This window comes from Plectropomus leopardus, chromosome 2 (genome assembly GCF_026936395.1).
Source record: "Plectropomus leopardus strain MGB_pleo_1.0 chromosome 2, ASM2693639v1, whole genome shotgun sequence".
Lineage (NCBI taxonomy): Eukaryota > Metazoa > Chordata > Actinopteri > Perciformes > Serranidae > Plectropomus > Plectropomus leopardus.
Window position 1 is genome coordinate 20527335 of NC_142177.1, and position 16835 is coordinate 20544169.

Sequence of the window (16835 nt, forward strand, 5' to 3'; positions counted from 1 at the left end):
TGACAAATATCTGTGCACACCTCTACACTTTTCTCATCATTTCAGTCTTGGTAAAAATCCATCAATTGCCTTATACTAACATCCCATTTCCGTACACAGCATTATAAGTCGAGCAAACAGCAGCAGAGAGCCTTCATTTAAGTGATCAGTTAACAGGTTTTTACCTTCTCAAGCTTTCTTTCTTCTCTCCTCTGGTAAGACACGTGTCCAGATGTTTGTTGATAAAATTCTGTGGCACACTTACAGAACACACTGGACACGCCACTGCAGAAAAGATACACAAGATATTATAAGCAGCTGAATAAAAAGTAATAAACCAGTTTTTGTGCCATGTCACATTACATTTCACTGCTAAAACAAACAAACCATCCCACCGAACAAATGAAGAGCTGTTTGTAAACGAGATAACATGAAGCTAAAGACAGAAACACCTACTGACCAACAGCAAAGAGTAAAAACAGTCCTTTGCTTGAGGAACCATATGGTACCACAGACTACTGTGAAAAGTGCGACACAAATTTTCAGATTGTTTTGTCTCACATCAGAAGATTGTACATAGACTTCAGAACGTCCTTGAACACACCAACGCGACGTTTTCAAAACAGTTCTCGCTCACCACACAACACCGAAAATAAAGGTCAATTTAATGGATTTCCATTCATACCAAGCTTCAGTCAAAACATCAGCTAATTGATTTTTTAAACTGTTTTATAGTATCCTCACGCGTCCTTCAGGGATGTTTCTCTGGTTAGTTTGGGAACACATGGAGAGGGTCTATTCAGATTTTGTAAGAGGGACCCAGAGACCAAAGGACACAATGAAGGTTAAACAAACTGTGTCTTTCTTTGCAGAATATATAAGTAATTCAGACAAGTGAATGTTTCTGGACAAGTTAAGACATGGGCCCTCTACTCTTATGCTGAGCTGCCTAAAAGGCTTAATGCTGTGTCTGTTTCAAAGATGTACAGACAGAGGCATATATGAAAAATTCAACTACAAAACTTTTAAAAGCGAGCATGCGAGACGTGAATGTGATTGAGTTACATTAATTGGGTCACAGTTACCATAATTGTTGAATGTATATGAATACAGAGAAAAGATGCTGGTTTAACTATCATTGTCAATAGGTGTTGCACATGTTAAAATGACAGCAGCTTTTACTTTTTTTGAGTAATAGCAACATCGACAGATATACCTGCAGTTCTTAACTGCTGCTGCTGGCGCCCAATTAGGAGCAGTTTTGGGTTTTGCCAGTTGGCAACTGATCTGACAGTGGGTAAGCAGCTCTCCCTTGTGGACATGAATGAGTGAGAGTGCAAGTTTGTGAGTGAGTGAGTCAATAAGCCAGTCAGACGTGGTGAGTCATACTAAGCATTGTAGGCTTTACCTTTGATTACGGGCTTTACATCTTTTGATGGCGACGAGGAATGCGCCACCTCAACCCCAGTGCTGATACTGAGTGAGACTCCAGGCTCCTGTTTGACCGACATCAATCCCTGGATAGATGCCACCCCTACATCTGTCGGCTCTTCCTTCACAACCACTGGAAGTTGAGCATTTGCTGAATGTAGGTCAGCATCATTTGCATTGTGGGTGCTTGGAGTCTGCATTTTCTCCCGCTGAACACCATCTCGCTGGGTTTCTTCAGAGGGAGATGTTTTGGGCTTCTTTTGGAAAAAGTGACTCAAAACAGAGCTGTTACGTTTCTGGCCCCTCTCTCTGGGAGTTTTGCATTTGACAGCTGAAGCTGGGGTCTTTGGTGATATTGGAGGGGAGTCAAACTGTGCTTTTGACAACTGCTGCCTGAAAAAAAATATAAAGTGCAAATGAATGAAAACACGTGTAATGATCTTCAACACAAATGTATAACTAAGTAAAGTAAATCATGTAGAGTAAAAGATTTAGGGTGCTCCTAAAAAAATCCAGTGAGCCCAATGAAAAGAGAAAAGCTGATGTATATTGCAGACAAAAGCCAGCTCTTTGACGTTAAACTCCGCCTACTCAATTATGTCGCTCCTTTTCTACTGAGTGAGAAAAAGTAGACACTTTGGCTGCAGTCTTGGAAATGTGGAAAGCAAACAAATCGTAGCTGGGCCATTACTTGGCAATAAAATGGAACCAATGAGGTGTGTAATGTTCAGCTTTCCATATCTAGAACTTCTTTGTGCTTACTGTCCCCATTAGCACAGGTTCACACTCAGGCGCACACACACTGACCAAACCCACTTTGCACAAATGTGATGTGGAAACACTTCATCTCTCTCTTCCACCCTACAAAGATCTTTAAGAAATATGCTCTCCCCCCCGACACACACATTTCATCTGTAACACTGCACACAGCCACGTATAACCATTACTGGTCACAACACTAACATTTGTTTAACTTTGTATTAATGTTTTCAAGATAGTGTTCTTACTTAAATACAAAATTGTATACTTTTATACTTTGTAGTATTTTCTATGCTAAGGGGGAAAACTGACATTGAGGCCACAAAATTGAAAAGTTAAATTACAAATATAACAAAGCTACAAAATGACAAAAGACAACTTCTCTTTTTCTTGGTTAGTAGCAAAAACAGCAGAATGACTGTAGGACACATAAGAACGATAAGGGCAATCAAACTGATACTGCAAAAAATGAGTATTAAAACAGCTTAAAATGTTCAGACTATATTAATATGTGTCGATAAAGCGATTTTTTGACACTGCAGCAAATTATTTTGTAGAGTATTTTAGGAAGGTATGCAAAAAAGCGTACAGAGAAGTATCCTAATCACCCTGAGTTACAGAGAAAACAAGTTTCATATATCTATCTGACATTGTCCCTATTGCATCTAATTGTTTACTATTAATGATACCTGCATTAAACTGAACTGTTATTCAACACGAGCTGGATAATGCAAATGTACTCTGCAATTACTTTTCATTTTAGCCATCAGTTTCTGCCTCATTTAAGCAAACACGTTTTTTCCCCATCGCTTAAATATGTCAAATGGTTGGAAATATTACTGTACCAACAGTTTACTGGCTGTTGCCACAGAGAGGACACCTGCCAGATGAGCTAATCAGACTATTTTTAGAGATTCGCTTCATATTTGCCACACCTTGTGTCTAAAATTAGTAACACATATTACACCGTTGTGACATCATAACAGACATGGATTTCTAAGTCACGATTCAGACTGCTACTTGACAATTTTGTCATCTCTTCTGCATCTGAATGTAAGTTTTCTCTATGGTCTGTAGACGGTAGAGGAAAGCAGTAAGGCATCTTTACTACCGATAACAAAAACATTGCCATATAGGACTCTTTAAGATAAACACAGTAATTAAATTTTAAGTGGTTTAAAAGTGCCTCCGTAAATGCTTTTCAACATTATCTGCCTAGTCCACTGGGCAGATAATGGAATTGGCACATTTCTTAGAAATATATATTCTTTAGCTTTTCTTTAGAAAAAAAACTGTGCTGACGCAGGGCTTTGGGTGAAAATGAATGAGTTTGAGCTGATCTTAACATAAATTGCAATTTAATTACAATTCAATCTGATTTTATCCACAATTCATTATTCAGCATGAGGGAGGAGACTTCATAATTAATAAACCAGGTTTTTCCACGATCTAAAAATAAAAAAGATGCAAAAGGTTTGCAGTGACAGAAAAAAAAATGTTTTAAGCATTACCAATTATCCATACTGAAGAGAGAGCCACACAGAACAACTAGATACAAACAGATATGGACTGAAGAAGCATGTTGTAATACCTTTAAGTGGATACAAAGTGGCCCCAATGTGTGGGCTGTAGATCAATCAACTGGAATGGTTATTTTTATTCAATAACACATTTGTCAGCTTTGCGGTATGAAATGAGGATAACACAGAAATATGTCTATGTTTTGTCATATAAATAAACCAACCAGTGGCAAGAGATGAGGTTTGGTAGCAACAACCAAACGAGCAGTGGAGTAGCGTGTTTTCAAATATAATTGGTAACTTTTAAAATATTACTGTTAACGTTATTTCCCTGTTTCTTGTTGCCCTTAATTGCGTGTTTGTTGAAACATGATGTAACATAACTGTGGCTGCCTCTGAAGAACAAGCTGAAAGGCAGAGACCATGGAGATGAACAGCATGTAAGATCAGTATGTTTTCACGTCTAACTCTGTGAATTAAGGGTAATTGTGTACGGTTCTATTTTTGTGTTTTGTAAGGAAAATAGGTGTAAAAAACTGGCCATAATGGAGTTCTCAAATTTGTGCGCATGACACAATTTGCAGCCCCACTTACGTGTGTTGTCACCATAACAACTGACAACAACTCGCCATTTTTTTGATACCAATCAAATGACCATGGCAAACAGTTCACTGTACTTTCTACTTATTCTGTTTGTATGGATAAAGCATAGAGAAAGCAAGAGAAAAAGAGACCGAATAGTGCTCAAAATTTACCACAGCTGGGGCACCTGGTGGCTCAGTGGATAGAGCAGCACCCCATATATAGAGGTTCGATTTCGGCCTCGACCCTTTGCTGCATGTCGCCCCCTCAGGCAATAAAAGCCAAAAAAAATAATCTTAAAAAAAAAAAAAAAACTGACCACAGCTCTTGCATAATTGAACATCCATTCTGTTATCGTGGACACATGATGAGCATTATGGTGGACAACCATTATCATTTTGAATGTTACTTTTATCGTATTGCCCAAGCCGAGCCACAGAAATGTATGCATTTTTTTCTGAAGCCTCATTAATCTTTCGGGTCTAGAGCTGTAGTAAACAAAAAAGGTAAAAGCAAGTCAATATTGTCTACCTAATTTACACACACTAATTGAACTTAAATTGTCCCATCATATTGATTTCCTCTACAATGTGAAGAATAATCTTTTGTAATTACAGCAGAGTGTTAAGTGCCAGGACAGAAACTAAAGCACTTTTATAGCCTGAACACACACATTTGCCTATTCCACTCCTTTGAACACCCCTGTAAAATACTAATACATGATTGTCCAAATTTCTCAAAATATACAATATCTCAATAATTTAGCTACAAAATGGAAGTTTGTATTTAAAACAAAATTGAATGCAAAAATGGAGTAAAATAAAACTGCAACACAGTACAGCTGTTCAGAAGTATAAAGTCACTGATCCATTACAACAGAAAACTGCTAAGTTCAAGGAAAAAACACATAATATAATTATATAATATCATGTAATTTAAATAGCAGTGTCTAATGTGTCAATTCACAAGCTCCCTAAGTAAATTAATTGACAGAGTAGGAGGAGAGACTATGCGGTAGCTGGTTGCTGTGATAATATAAACGTGTGGCACTGTGATAACGGCTAATGGTTTGTTAGAGTAATGGGCCTCTAGTTTTACGGCAGTAAATCAGTGCCATCAGCCAGCAGCCACCCAATATAGGGTTTTTCACAAAGTTCCACAGTGGGAACGAAAAAGTCCACAAACACTAGTAGAAAACATAACAACCAACCATACGGACAAATGCTAAAGTAATCTAACCCCCCAAGTAAAATTTATGACTGAAAGATCCTTAAAATGTATCATACTGAGAGCAAAGGAACTACTCCTGAACTAATTTTTTGAGACAAGTCTATTGCTATAAAACAACAACTCTTTATGAGAGTCACCTATCAAGGCATCCCATTTTTCAGACGCGCAATGCTAGACAACAGGAAATTAAAAACCGGGGGGAAAGAGCAGCAGCGTAAGCCACTCATTCCTAACAGTGATGACAATCAGAGGGTCTGCAGTTTGAAGGGATTGTGTTGATATCATTGTGGTGATTGATGGAAGAAACTTACTGACTGATAACAGCACTCAAACATTATATACACACATTAGCCCAGACTCTGTAAAAACAGTCCAGTTGATTTAAGTTTTTGAGAGTTTAGAGGGGTTTTTTTTTTTCCAATGCCAAATGAATAACAGACGCTATAAGGCAGCCTGAAACATGGATCAGTCATAAAACTCTCTTCATAGTGTTATCTGTCACCTAGGAGACGTGAGTTATGTTGCCCTTTTATGTTGTTATTTCTTTATTGAAACAAAAGAAAGAGGGCATATGGAGTGGGAACAACAAGATGAGAAAGAGGTTCTGACCTCCAACAAGTAGAATCCCAGGGACTGGCCTACGAAGCATTTCTTTATCAATATTTGTCAGTCCAATTAAAGGCCCAGACACACCAAACCAACATCAAAGAGTTATTGGAGACAAAAGCAGAGTGTTGCCTCAACTCATTCTGTCTGTCTTGGAAAAACAAAAGTTGCACATGAACAGAGTGCAAAGACTCAGCCAATAAAAAAAAAAAAAGCACATCATCTCGGCGGCCCTTCTGTGCGGAGTTTGCATGTTCTCCCCGTGTCTGCGTGGGTTCTCTCCGGGGTCTCCGGCTTCCTCCCGCAGTCCAAAGACATGCAACTCAGGTTGATTGGTGACTCTAAATTGCCCTTAGGTGTGACTGTGAGCGTGTACGGTTGTCTGTCTATACGTGTCGGCCCTGCAATAGTCTGGCGACCTGTCCAGGGGGTACCGCGCCTTCCGCCCGATCACAGCTGAGATTGGCTCCAGCCAACAAGCGGTTACAGAAAATGACTAACTGACTTACAGCATTGACTGACAGTCATCTGTGCCTGCTTGAGAGGAAATAACTTCCCATACCAGCAGGTGGCGGTCATCTGTTTTTGACAATCAAAAAGGGAAACCGAACGACTGACAGGATGGATTTAAGACGCAGGTTAGCTACTTAGCACAACAATATCACAACCCAGTGTTGAAAGAGCAAACAATGTTTACAATAACACAAATAATTACGAACAATTTCAAAAGCTTAATGGCTAAAAAAATAATAGTACCTAATATAAGACATTTGTTTCAATTTCATGCCCTCTTGACTATAGTTTATTTACTTTCCTCACTTCCATTTCTCCTTTTGTGCGCTGAGTGTAACGATCAGTCAGAGGGATTTCAGTCACCGATGGGCTCCACCACTGCAGAATTAACACGCTGAACAGGCCAAAAGATAGCTGACAACAGCACTAGTACCAACACTGCAGGACACACTGTAAAAACTAGGGTCACAGACGCTCACCAGCAGCCCGGCAATGACGGACCACTGGCTGTCGACTTGGTGTGTCAGGCCCAAAGACAAACCAATGAGTGCAAGTTATTGGCTAGCTGAGCCTGTGTGGTCACATTAAAGGAAATATCTAACGCTGTGATAAGTGTCACTGAATGAAAAAAAAAATCAAGACATTTCCTTTAGACCAGCTCTGAACGCTGCTCCCCATCCTGCTGTAATGAAAAATATCAGCCCTAAAGCTACACAACACTCACAGAAATGAAATACAAGGAGAACCTTGAATGACCTCGGCTGATGAAAACAAAATCCCCATTTGATTTACAGAAAATCCTTAAAGCAGAGCTAGATTACTGGAAGGCAATTATAAGTGTTTCTCTAATGCTGGCAAATTGAAATAAACTGAAATCTGTCCCCTCGTGGACATATTGTAATCTTGTCAATAACAATGAGATCTCCTGAAGTCACCACAGTAATCGTTTCTCTCGTCAGTTCTTGAAACCATGATGATAAAAACTGGAGGGGTGCACAGGTGGTGCACCTGCGTTCATGGTAAAGAGATTTCAAGTGGACTGTGCAGTAAATCTTATTTCCGGATCTGTCATTTTCATTATTGTGTTGGTCTTTTTCTGAGGACAAAAACAAAAAAGGACTATTGTTTGCTGTAGATGGTAGTATCAAAAGGAAATGCCGAAATCCATCTTCTCTATTTGAGCTGGTGTGCAAAAACTCCAGGAAAATAATTTAGCAGTACTTAGATGATAAACAACAGGGCCATTGCTCACGAAGGCTCAACAAACAACTCAGTGACTCCAGCATCAGGTATCTATGGTAGTTGGGGCTCTACCGTTTGTAAAATATTCACTGCTTGTACTGATAGCAGCACCCTGAATTCAAAACCGATACCATAACAGCATTTTGTTTAAAATGTTTCATTGAATCATGCAATGCAGATGACTATATTTGAATTTTTTATCATTATGTCTCATAATAGAACACCCCAGGGGCCCTATATATATATAGGTTATTTTTTCAATTGGATTTTGGATTAGTGCAGAAAAAAAAATAAAAATAAAAGTAAGTTTATGATACTTACACATTTTGTTTAGCAAGATAATTTGAATAAACACCACTTTTATGATTTATGCTAAATGTAATCTCCAAAAGTAAAAAGCTAATATTAGGCTATAAATGAACTACACCGTAGTCGCGTGACTTCAAGTCACCACCACAACAAAGCTGTAAAGCCGTGTTCTGTGTAATGACATTCTGCACATAAAAGCTACAAAATTCACCTGTGGAGTTTTTATTGACATATTTTATGTATTATGTAGAACACAACAAGAAAGTCTCTTAAACTTGTGCTGACCAAAGACCTTATTTCAGGCATCTAACCAAATACCCATTCAAAAAAAACATCGATTTAATTCATTCGCAGGTTGAAGGACTCATTCCTGGAGCATTCTATCATAATAATGTTTCTGATAGTTTTCAGACAAAGTTTATGTGTCAGCTAACCATTTACAATGTATTGTGTGGTTACCTTGCAGCTTTAAAGTTTACGACCAAGTCATCCAGTAAACGGTTGTTTCTAAGATCTTGTTCTGTTGCTTGCTGAAAGAATAAGAATTAACAAAATATGAAGGATTCTGTCTGATTCATCAAATTAAAACAATTACTTGCACTTGATGACCTGCAATCATGTCATGAACATTAGGGGTTTGACCCTGATGATTATGCAAAGTATAGTATAGCTCATACTTACTGTATTGCAAACTGGACACAGCAACTTATAGCAAAGAAATTTTCTGATGCACAAGGAGCAAACTGTAAAATTAAATGCAAATAAAATGTGTGTTAAGCAGTGAATGTTATTATTGCAGACAACAACAGGGTCCAGACGGACAAAAACATATGCTGTATTTGTACACACAGTAAACATGCAAACAACATGCATCCAAAAAAAACATTACTACCAACTGACAAGCCATCCATATGCTGCATATTATGTTTGTACAAGCTGCTTAATGCTTTTGCCTTCATATACTCAATGCTTTAATTCTTATTACAGTGCATAGCACCATAGCTACCTTATTAGCTGTTCTATTGGTTTACTTACAGTTGTGAGAGCATTTTGTCATCATTGAAATGTTGAGGAAATCGAAGCAGATGGGACACCGAAGCAGGGCATCAACATTCTGCAGATGAGAAAAAAACAGTGATTTGTATGAACACTATAAAACAGCTCAACCATTAGCCAAATGAGACAAAAACTGACAATACATTTAACATCTACTGAAAACATGGCAAGTTTATAGGATGTAATTTCACAAAGCAGATTGTGAATAATTCTTTTATTTTGATGAAGCTAATGTAGACAACGTTAATAGAGGAGCTGCATTTAAAATCATACACTCACTTTTCACATATTATGGAATGAAAAGAATCACACAACTTCGCATTTTAGTGTACAGAAATTTAATAAATCTACTGTTGCCAAATGACTGAGACACAAAAACGTCCAGAGTACAGTTGGTGATTTCCCTTCAGATACCATGAATGGAGCAAGAAGTTTTAAAGACTTTCCCACAGGAAGGCAGTATGTCTTGATCCACAGCTGAAACTAAAAACGTTTCAGTTTCCTTGAACTGAAAACTGAAATTTTTTTAGTTTAGTTTATAGTTCTCCTCCAGCATTGTGTGCATTGCATCAACTGCAAAACGACACAATATAAAGAGCTAAAGATAACCTACATCCTCTCTCATGTTGCCATGTGTTTAACGTATCTGATGTGTTTAACATGATACAGCCGAAATGAGTTAGCGTTACCCGAGCTGACCTCCAGCCAGCATTAAATGTGATGATGTAACCGTGTGTTTTGGCAGCGTAGCATCCACACGTTTACGGTTGTCTCGTTTTAACGTTACACGTCAAAAGACACTGTGAGTGGACAGACTTTAATCTTATGATCGACACCAGCGTTAGCTGTAGCATGAGTAACTTAACGAGTTCATTTACAGATACGAATAAGATTAGCTCATGCTACATTAGCATCTGTTAAACATGCACATCGCTGTATTTTATATATAAAAGACCCGGATTAACAATGTCACTGACAACGTTTAATTATCCTGAATATTGCAGAATAGTTACGTTACTCGTTTTAACCTCCAGCACTGTTGTTGTTGTTGTTTTTGTTGTTGTTGTTGTTGTTGGGGTTTTCCTTTAGCTAAGCGCTAGAAGCCCTCTTATTACACTTAATAATATATATCGGCGACAACTTACTTTCAGACACGAAAGGCTGGGTGGTAAATCAGCTTCGACCTGTAAAGCCATGTCTTGTAAACAAAAAGCAGCTATTGGAGAAAGCTACAAAACTTTTGGTGTCTGTGATCAGGAATCAAAGTCCCGCTCACCGGGACGCTGGACGCGTCTTACGTCATTTGACGACTTCCGACTTCCGCTGAGTTGGAGGTCCAGATTTATGTAGCTGTGATATAAATCACGGATGGATACTGTGAATAAAAGTTACGTTTGGACTCTCAAATTCTTTTTGGTCAGTGAAATGAAATGAGTTGCATTTAAAATTATTTATTAATCATTTTAAATGAAATGTTATATCGTTTTATTTCTTTGGCTGTGCCCTTTTCCCACTTTAAGTCCATCTCATATATCCATAAACTGTAGCACGATATTTGTAGATATATTTTGTATTTAGGCTAAGTGCCATCATGCATAGGTGTTTTTAATATGTCTACATTTTACTGTATATTCTCTTACTGTTTTATTGTGGTTACCATTTTTGTAACTTTTTCTTATGCTGCTTTCTTAGCCAGGTCTGCCCTCAGCAGGACTTACCTTGTTAAATATGGGCTAAATAAAACAAAAATTGTATTATAAAAAATAATTGAACTTTTATGGGAAAACAGTTCATGTATATAGATTTTATGTATTGTTCATACAGATAGATAGATAGATAGATAAATAGATAGATAGACAGATAGATAGACAGATATAGATAGATAGTTTTTCTGTTCATTAGATTCAGTTGCAGAAGTAAAACCTCACTTTCATGTTTTCAAGAAAGAAATAAAGTTATACAGGCTTTAAAAAAGTTATAACGTTGTCACTGTGCTCCCAATTTAATGGTTCTAGTTAGGCTATGTTCTTATTATTAATGCTGATTCCTGGCCCTGTTATGTTTTGCTTTACTTTATTTTATTTAAATTTATGTTTATCCTGTCATTTGTCCGTATGCATATTTACCAATTAATCTGAATTCACATTTTAGTGTTTATTGTTATCATTGTATTGTTAACAAAACAAAGCAAAAATGTGTAAATGCTGGACCTGAAACATGTTGCTACATTGGGATTCTTCCTCAGTCATGTAATAGGCCTATCAAATGTACACTGCTTATAGTGTCTACATAATAGCTCCTTTTACACTATTAATGTCTGAATCCCTTAACCTTAGCCTGCTTGTTTGATGGATTGTTAAGATGTCTTTCTGTATCTTTTTTTTCTTCTTTTACAGGCTTATATTTAACACTAGACACAACTCTAACTTCAACTTTTTTGCTCTCATTTCCCACAGCTCCAGCCATTGTTAAAATCCCAGACAGGTCCAGCCCTGTGTGCTGAGTAACACTGGGCTGGATGACTCACTTGCTAAAGGGCTCATTAGATATATGTGGACAATGGATAACTGTTTAACACTGATAAGGCAAAGCACAGCACAGTCCTTTGACACCATGAATGTCATAGAGCAGGTGTTTTACACAAAGTCCCATAAAAGATTACACAGTTAATGTTTACATGTGAAACACAGACTCATCTAAGCTTAGTGACTGACATTTAAGCTTTACAATCTTATATCCAAGAATTTAAATCAATCAATCACTCAGTTGCATGAAATAATATACAATTCCAGTAAAACGTAATGCATACAGTACATCACAGCTTTACTGCAACTCATTTCATTTTACAGCTGGGTTCTGATACACTCAGCCACTCATTCTATCTTTCTGTTTTTATCATGAGACTGATGCTGCGCCTGTCACACACACTTACAGAGATACTGATTAGCAAAACAACGGGTTTAATGACTGAGTCGAGCCATTTCGCACCATAACGCAAACACTTTCAGCCCCCCCCCCACCTCCCTGGCTGACCCCAAGTGGAGCCCTTTCCTGCAGCACAAAGCAGGCAGATTTTAACATCATTTCAGACACATAACTAAATTTATTTGACCACTTTATATATTATTATTATTATTATTATTATTATTATTATTACTATTATTATTACTATTATTGTTGTTGTTGTTGTTGTTGTTGTTGTTGTTGTTGTTGTTGTTGTTGTTGTTGTTGTTGTTGTTGTTGTTGTTTTGGCACTGTTGTGTCAGCTGGATCTCACGTCTGCCTTTCAGATACTGATGTTTGGTCAGTGGCCCGTCTTTATAAGACAACAACGCATTGAGGCAACCTTTAGTGGCATCATGAGATGACCGGGGTGGCGGCATATGTTGAGGTGATAGGCTACTGACAAAGCATTGGTATTTAAAAGTTTGGGCGTGATAATTAGTGGGCCTGAAGGAAGAAGCTCCTCCGGAGCCTCTCAAGTACTGACCTGATGTATCCAGCACATTCTGCCCAACATCAGCCGGGAGAAAAGGAAGGATGTTATCTACTCTCTCCACTGAGGCTTTGTTAATACTGTGGGCAATGTAGTTCCTTCCCTGCTTCTTCCCAAAGTCCTCTATCATCTCCTTAGTCCTGCTGACGTTCAGCAGTTATCCAGCCCACCACTGCTGTGTCATCGGCAAACCTGATGATAGAGTCTGAGTCAAAAATGGCTATACAGTTAAGTGTGCACAGAGTTCAGCAAGGAACTCAAAACCCAGCCCTGGGGTGCTCCACTGTCCAGGATGTGGATGTCCACCAATGCCACATTTTTGGCATTAGCAGAAACCTTTGGGGGTAAACATAATGCTGCCTGGGATCCATATGAATGCTTATGGGCATTTTAATGAATATGCTACAGTGATCAATGGTCTGTTAGCTGGATTTTGCTTTAGGCACACATTTAAGTGAAAAGTAAGTACAGATTTTCTCACTGTCTGTATCAGAGTACTTTCATCATTAGAGTCATATTTCAATAGCAGTAAGAGACCATGACAAAGTTGCATAAAATCATGAAACAGAAACCTAAGTTTCCTAAATGTATGTCTTATGTGTGATGCTTGCTTTAATCTACATCAATGAGTTATACATGCTACATTTCACTGAAGAAAAGCTGAACAACATTTTCTCACAGATGTCTCTCCTCCTGTGACATGTTACTCTGCAGACGCTGCTCTGGCTCACGGTTCTGCACAACTTCCAAGAAAACTGTAGGGATTTGTTACGTATAGTTTTCAACCTTTAAATCAAACACACACAGCAAGCTCAACTCAGAAATTGATCCCAGGCTAAGTAATACTCAAAAACTTTTTTTTGGTGATAATTTTTTACGTTTGACTACAGTCTGCCTACCTCTGATGGTCTCCCTTTCAATTATAAAAAAAAAACCTTAAAACAATTAATTTGGAAAAGATTTAGGAATCATCAAAAAAAAATTCTTTTTCTCAGTTCTCTTAGGGTAGCAGTCGGCCTTAGATGCACCAGCTCTGTTTGGAAATAACTACGGAAAGTCATCCCTGACTGAACATTTGCTTGATATTATCTGTATCATGATAATGTTTTCTCCATGTGAGGACAGAGTTAGAAAGAGGCCCCGAGAAACGAAGAAATAATAAAAACCCAATGACAGGTTTAGTCTCACAAAATATCAGAAAACATTTAGCATACTGTAGATAATCCTTAAACACACAGAATCAGTAACACAACTCTGCACTGAAAAGACTATTTAAAGAATCCCAGACTGAAATAGAACAAGCATAAAGTACCTGGTAATGAATCTGTATTATAATTCCTGACAACCTGAAACAAAGAGTCTTGCAGGCATTTGGTACATAATGTCTTCTTGCTATTATAAGCATATAATTACAACTTGGCTGAGTATCCACCTATTAAACATTCTCATTTTCCAAACCCATCAGAATGTCTCAGCAGTGCTGGAAGAGGACAGCAGCAGGTCAAATTCCAGCTGAAATCATCTGCGACACAGCAGACGTTAAGTCCATTCTACCTGGTTCATCTGTGTGTGTGCAGTGTTAATTACATCCATTTTGCAGTAGTATTTCTACACAGTAGTTCATATCTGGTCGTGTTTTAAAACAGGTCAGTGAAGGCATTTTCTAACTCAGTTTACAGAATTCAAAACATGCACCGTGCCTTTTGTGATTTAATAAGTAAGAGTGAATGTCAAACACAAACACACACCCAAACACAGACGAAGGTCTTTCAATATAAAGACTTCAGTCGGGAGAAGGCAAAATAGAGCTGCATAATGTTATCTCCAGCTGAATGAAATTCAATAAATCAGACTTTGCACAATAAATTGTAACCGAGAGGCCTTATGGGTTTTGACATTTTCAACTTCATAGATCCTGAAACATTTTGACTTCTTGCATTCAAAGGTGTGACACTGGTCAGAAATAATGAATAGGGAAAATTTGATTGAATAATTTCCCTGAAAATGATAACAGACGGCAGCCTTTTACAGAGGCGTGCCATTTGATATGACACTTCCTGTAATAAATGTCAAACAATTGTACAAATTAAAATGATCTCATCCACGTCTGCAGGGAAACGTTGTTACCAAGTTGTCTGGCAATGCTATGGAGACCATGTGGAAAGAGTTGTTAGTGCTTTGGCAACACAATGAAATTATTTAACTGGCCAAATGCTCTGGGGGTCGCATCTTTCAAAGCACCAGGAAAAATCTAATTACTGCACCTAAATGTCTCTGGTTATTCAAATGACTGAATAAACACATTGAAGCACACATGAGGCATGGTCCAACATGAATACATTTGCATGATAATGTCTTGTCCCCTGGTTTTGACAGACTGCTAGGACACTCATTTGATAATATACGTGAAGAAAGGATGGCTTCCTTATTATTTGTAAAACATCAGAGGGATATATTTTACATAAATACACAGCATACATATAAATCTTATATTTGCATCGATAATTATGTGTGATGCAGTGCCTATGCTTCTCCCAGAAGGCTGAATAATTAGTTCAATGCTGCTGCAGGCCGGGAGGAGTGTTGTGCATGTGCGGCTGTCGTGTGTCAGTGTAGGCATTATCTTGTTTGACAGTATTTGTGTTTATCAACAAGCTGATCTCACTATGTTAAAGGCTAAAATCCAAATGTAAACAAAAGGATCCCCCACTATCAGAATCTCTTTTAATACACAACAGACTAATCTATTTTTAACTATGTTATTGTTTACATGAGTATTGTTTGTAAACACACAAATAACAAAACTCATGTAAAATAACCATTAGTTGTTGTGATACACACACACGCTTCTTTTCCAGTCATATTTTCCCATATATACGTGGATATATATTAATATGCTTTAAATGTTATGGATTGGGCTTTTAAGTTGTGTCCAAATGTTAAAGGTTCAGTGTGTAAGATTTAGGGGGAAACAGAAACAGACTATTTTATGAAAAGTATGTTTTCTTTGGTGTATAATCACCTGAAAATGGCAATTGCTGTGTTTTTTTTAACCTAAGGATGAGCCATTTATATTTACATATGGAGCTGTTCCTCTTCTGTGGTGTCTACAGTAGCCCAGGACAGACAAACCAAACACCGGCTCTTGATAGAGACATTTGCGCCTTCATGTTGGCCACCACAGTTTGCCTACACACTTGGCACAGGGGAGAAGTTTCAGTTAGTTGCAATCTACATACTCACCACTAGATGCCACTAAATCTTATTCACTAGACCTTAAATGGATACTTTGAATCTGACGGTTGTATTTGTGCCTTTATTTTTTCACATGACTTCGACAATATAAGTAGGACTCATCATAGACATGGAAGCGTGCAAACATTAAAATACAATGCAATCGCACAAAGATAGTCTGAATTTCCACAACAAGGTTTTAAAGAGGCTTGGTTTATCTTGGTGATTATTTCACACAAAGACGCTGGAAATGGTCTTTTTACGCATCTGCTTCAGCTTTACACACACTTGATGTGCAACACAAATGAATGTCTTGGGATCAGGGAGCCCAGGATGCAGAGACATGGTGCACTTAGTGCCCTGTTAAGGCTATTGAGGACTGTAATGGCCACAGGCCACAAGCTGTCAGCTGCATGTGAGATATTTGAGCCACAGATCAAATTGGAAATGTTTCTTTGGCAACACAGTGTCTTTACCTTCAAGGTCAGCATTTCATCTGATTACCATCTGCAAGGCATTTACTTTGTCTTTCTTGTTTGGGGGCTCTAATTTGTGTTATTTTGAAATAGAGTTGTCTAATAAGGTAATTTTGTTCTTTCTGTTTGTACAGTACATCTACTTGGGGTAAATTAAAACACAATTTGAGACTAAAATGGCAGAGCTGGCAGAACACTTTTAAACCTAATTTAACAATTATGTCAAGAAGAGAGACAAACATGAACTACCTTGTTTTAAATGCATTCAAACAAGGGTAGAAAATGGCCAGCATTTTACAATAATTTAAAATAAAATCATGGAACACAAAGTTCATGGTTATTTGGTGTAATTGTTCAGAGCGAGTAAATAAATGAAGTGCAACGAGTGCTGAGAGTAGAAGC

General features: G+C 37.8%; 1 protein-coding gene across 2 annotated transcripts in view; it reads right to left on the bottom strand.

The window, feature by feature from the left end:
- The window catches only part of rad18 (RAD18 E3 ubiquitin protein ligase), a 69811-nt gene extending 59272 nt beyond the window's left edge, over nt 1-10539 (bottom strand). For both annotated transcript variants that reach the window (XM_088087721.1, XM_042504288.2), the window contains exons 1-6: nt 10373-10539; nt 9207-9285; nt 8853-8914; nt 8631-8701; nt 1388-1803; nt 165-264 (exon numbers count right to left, since the gene is read on the bottom strand). In XM_088087721.1, the coding sequence (XP_087943847.1) occupies nt 165-264; nt 1388-1803; nt 8631-8701; nt 8853-8914; nt 9207-9285; nt 10373-10423 (779 nt within the window). In that variant the 5' untranslated portion in view covers nt 10424-10539. The remainder of the gene's footprint in view (nt 1-164; nt 265-1387; nt 1804-8630; nt 8702-8852; nt 8915-9206; nt 9286-10372) is intronic.
- Between the last annotated feature and the right edge of the window lie 6296 nt (nt 10540-16835).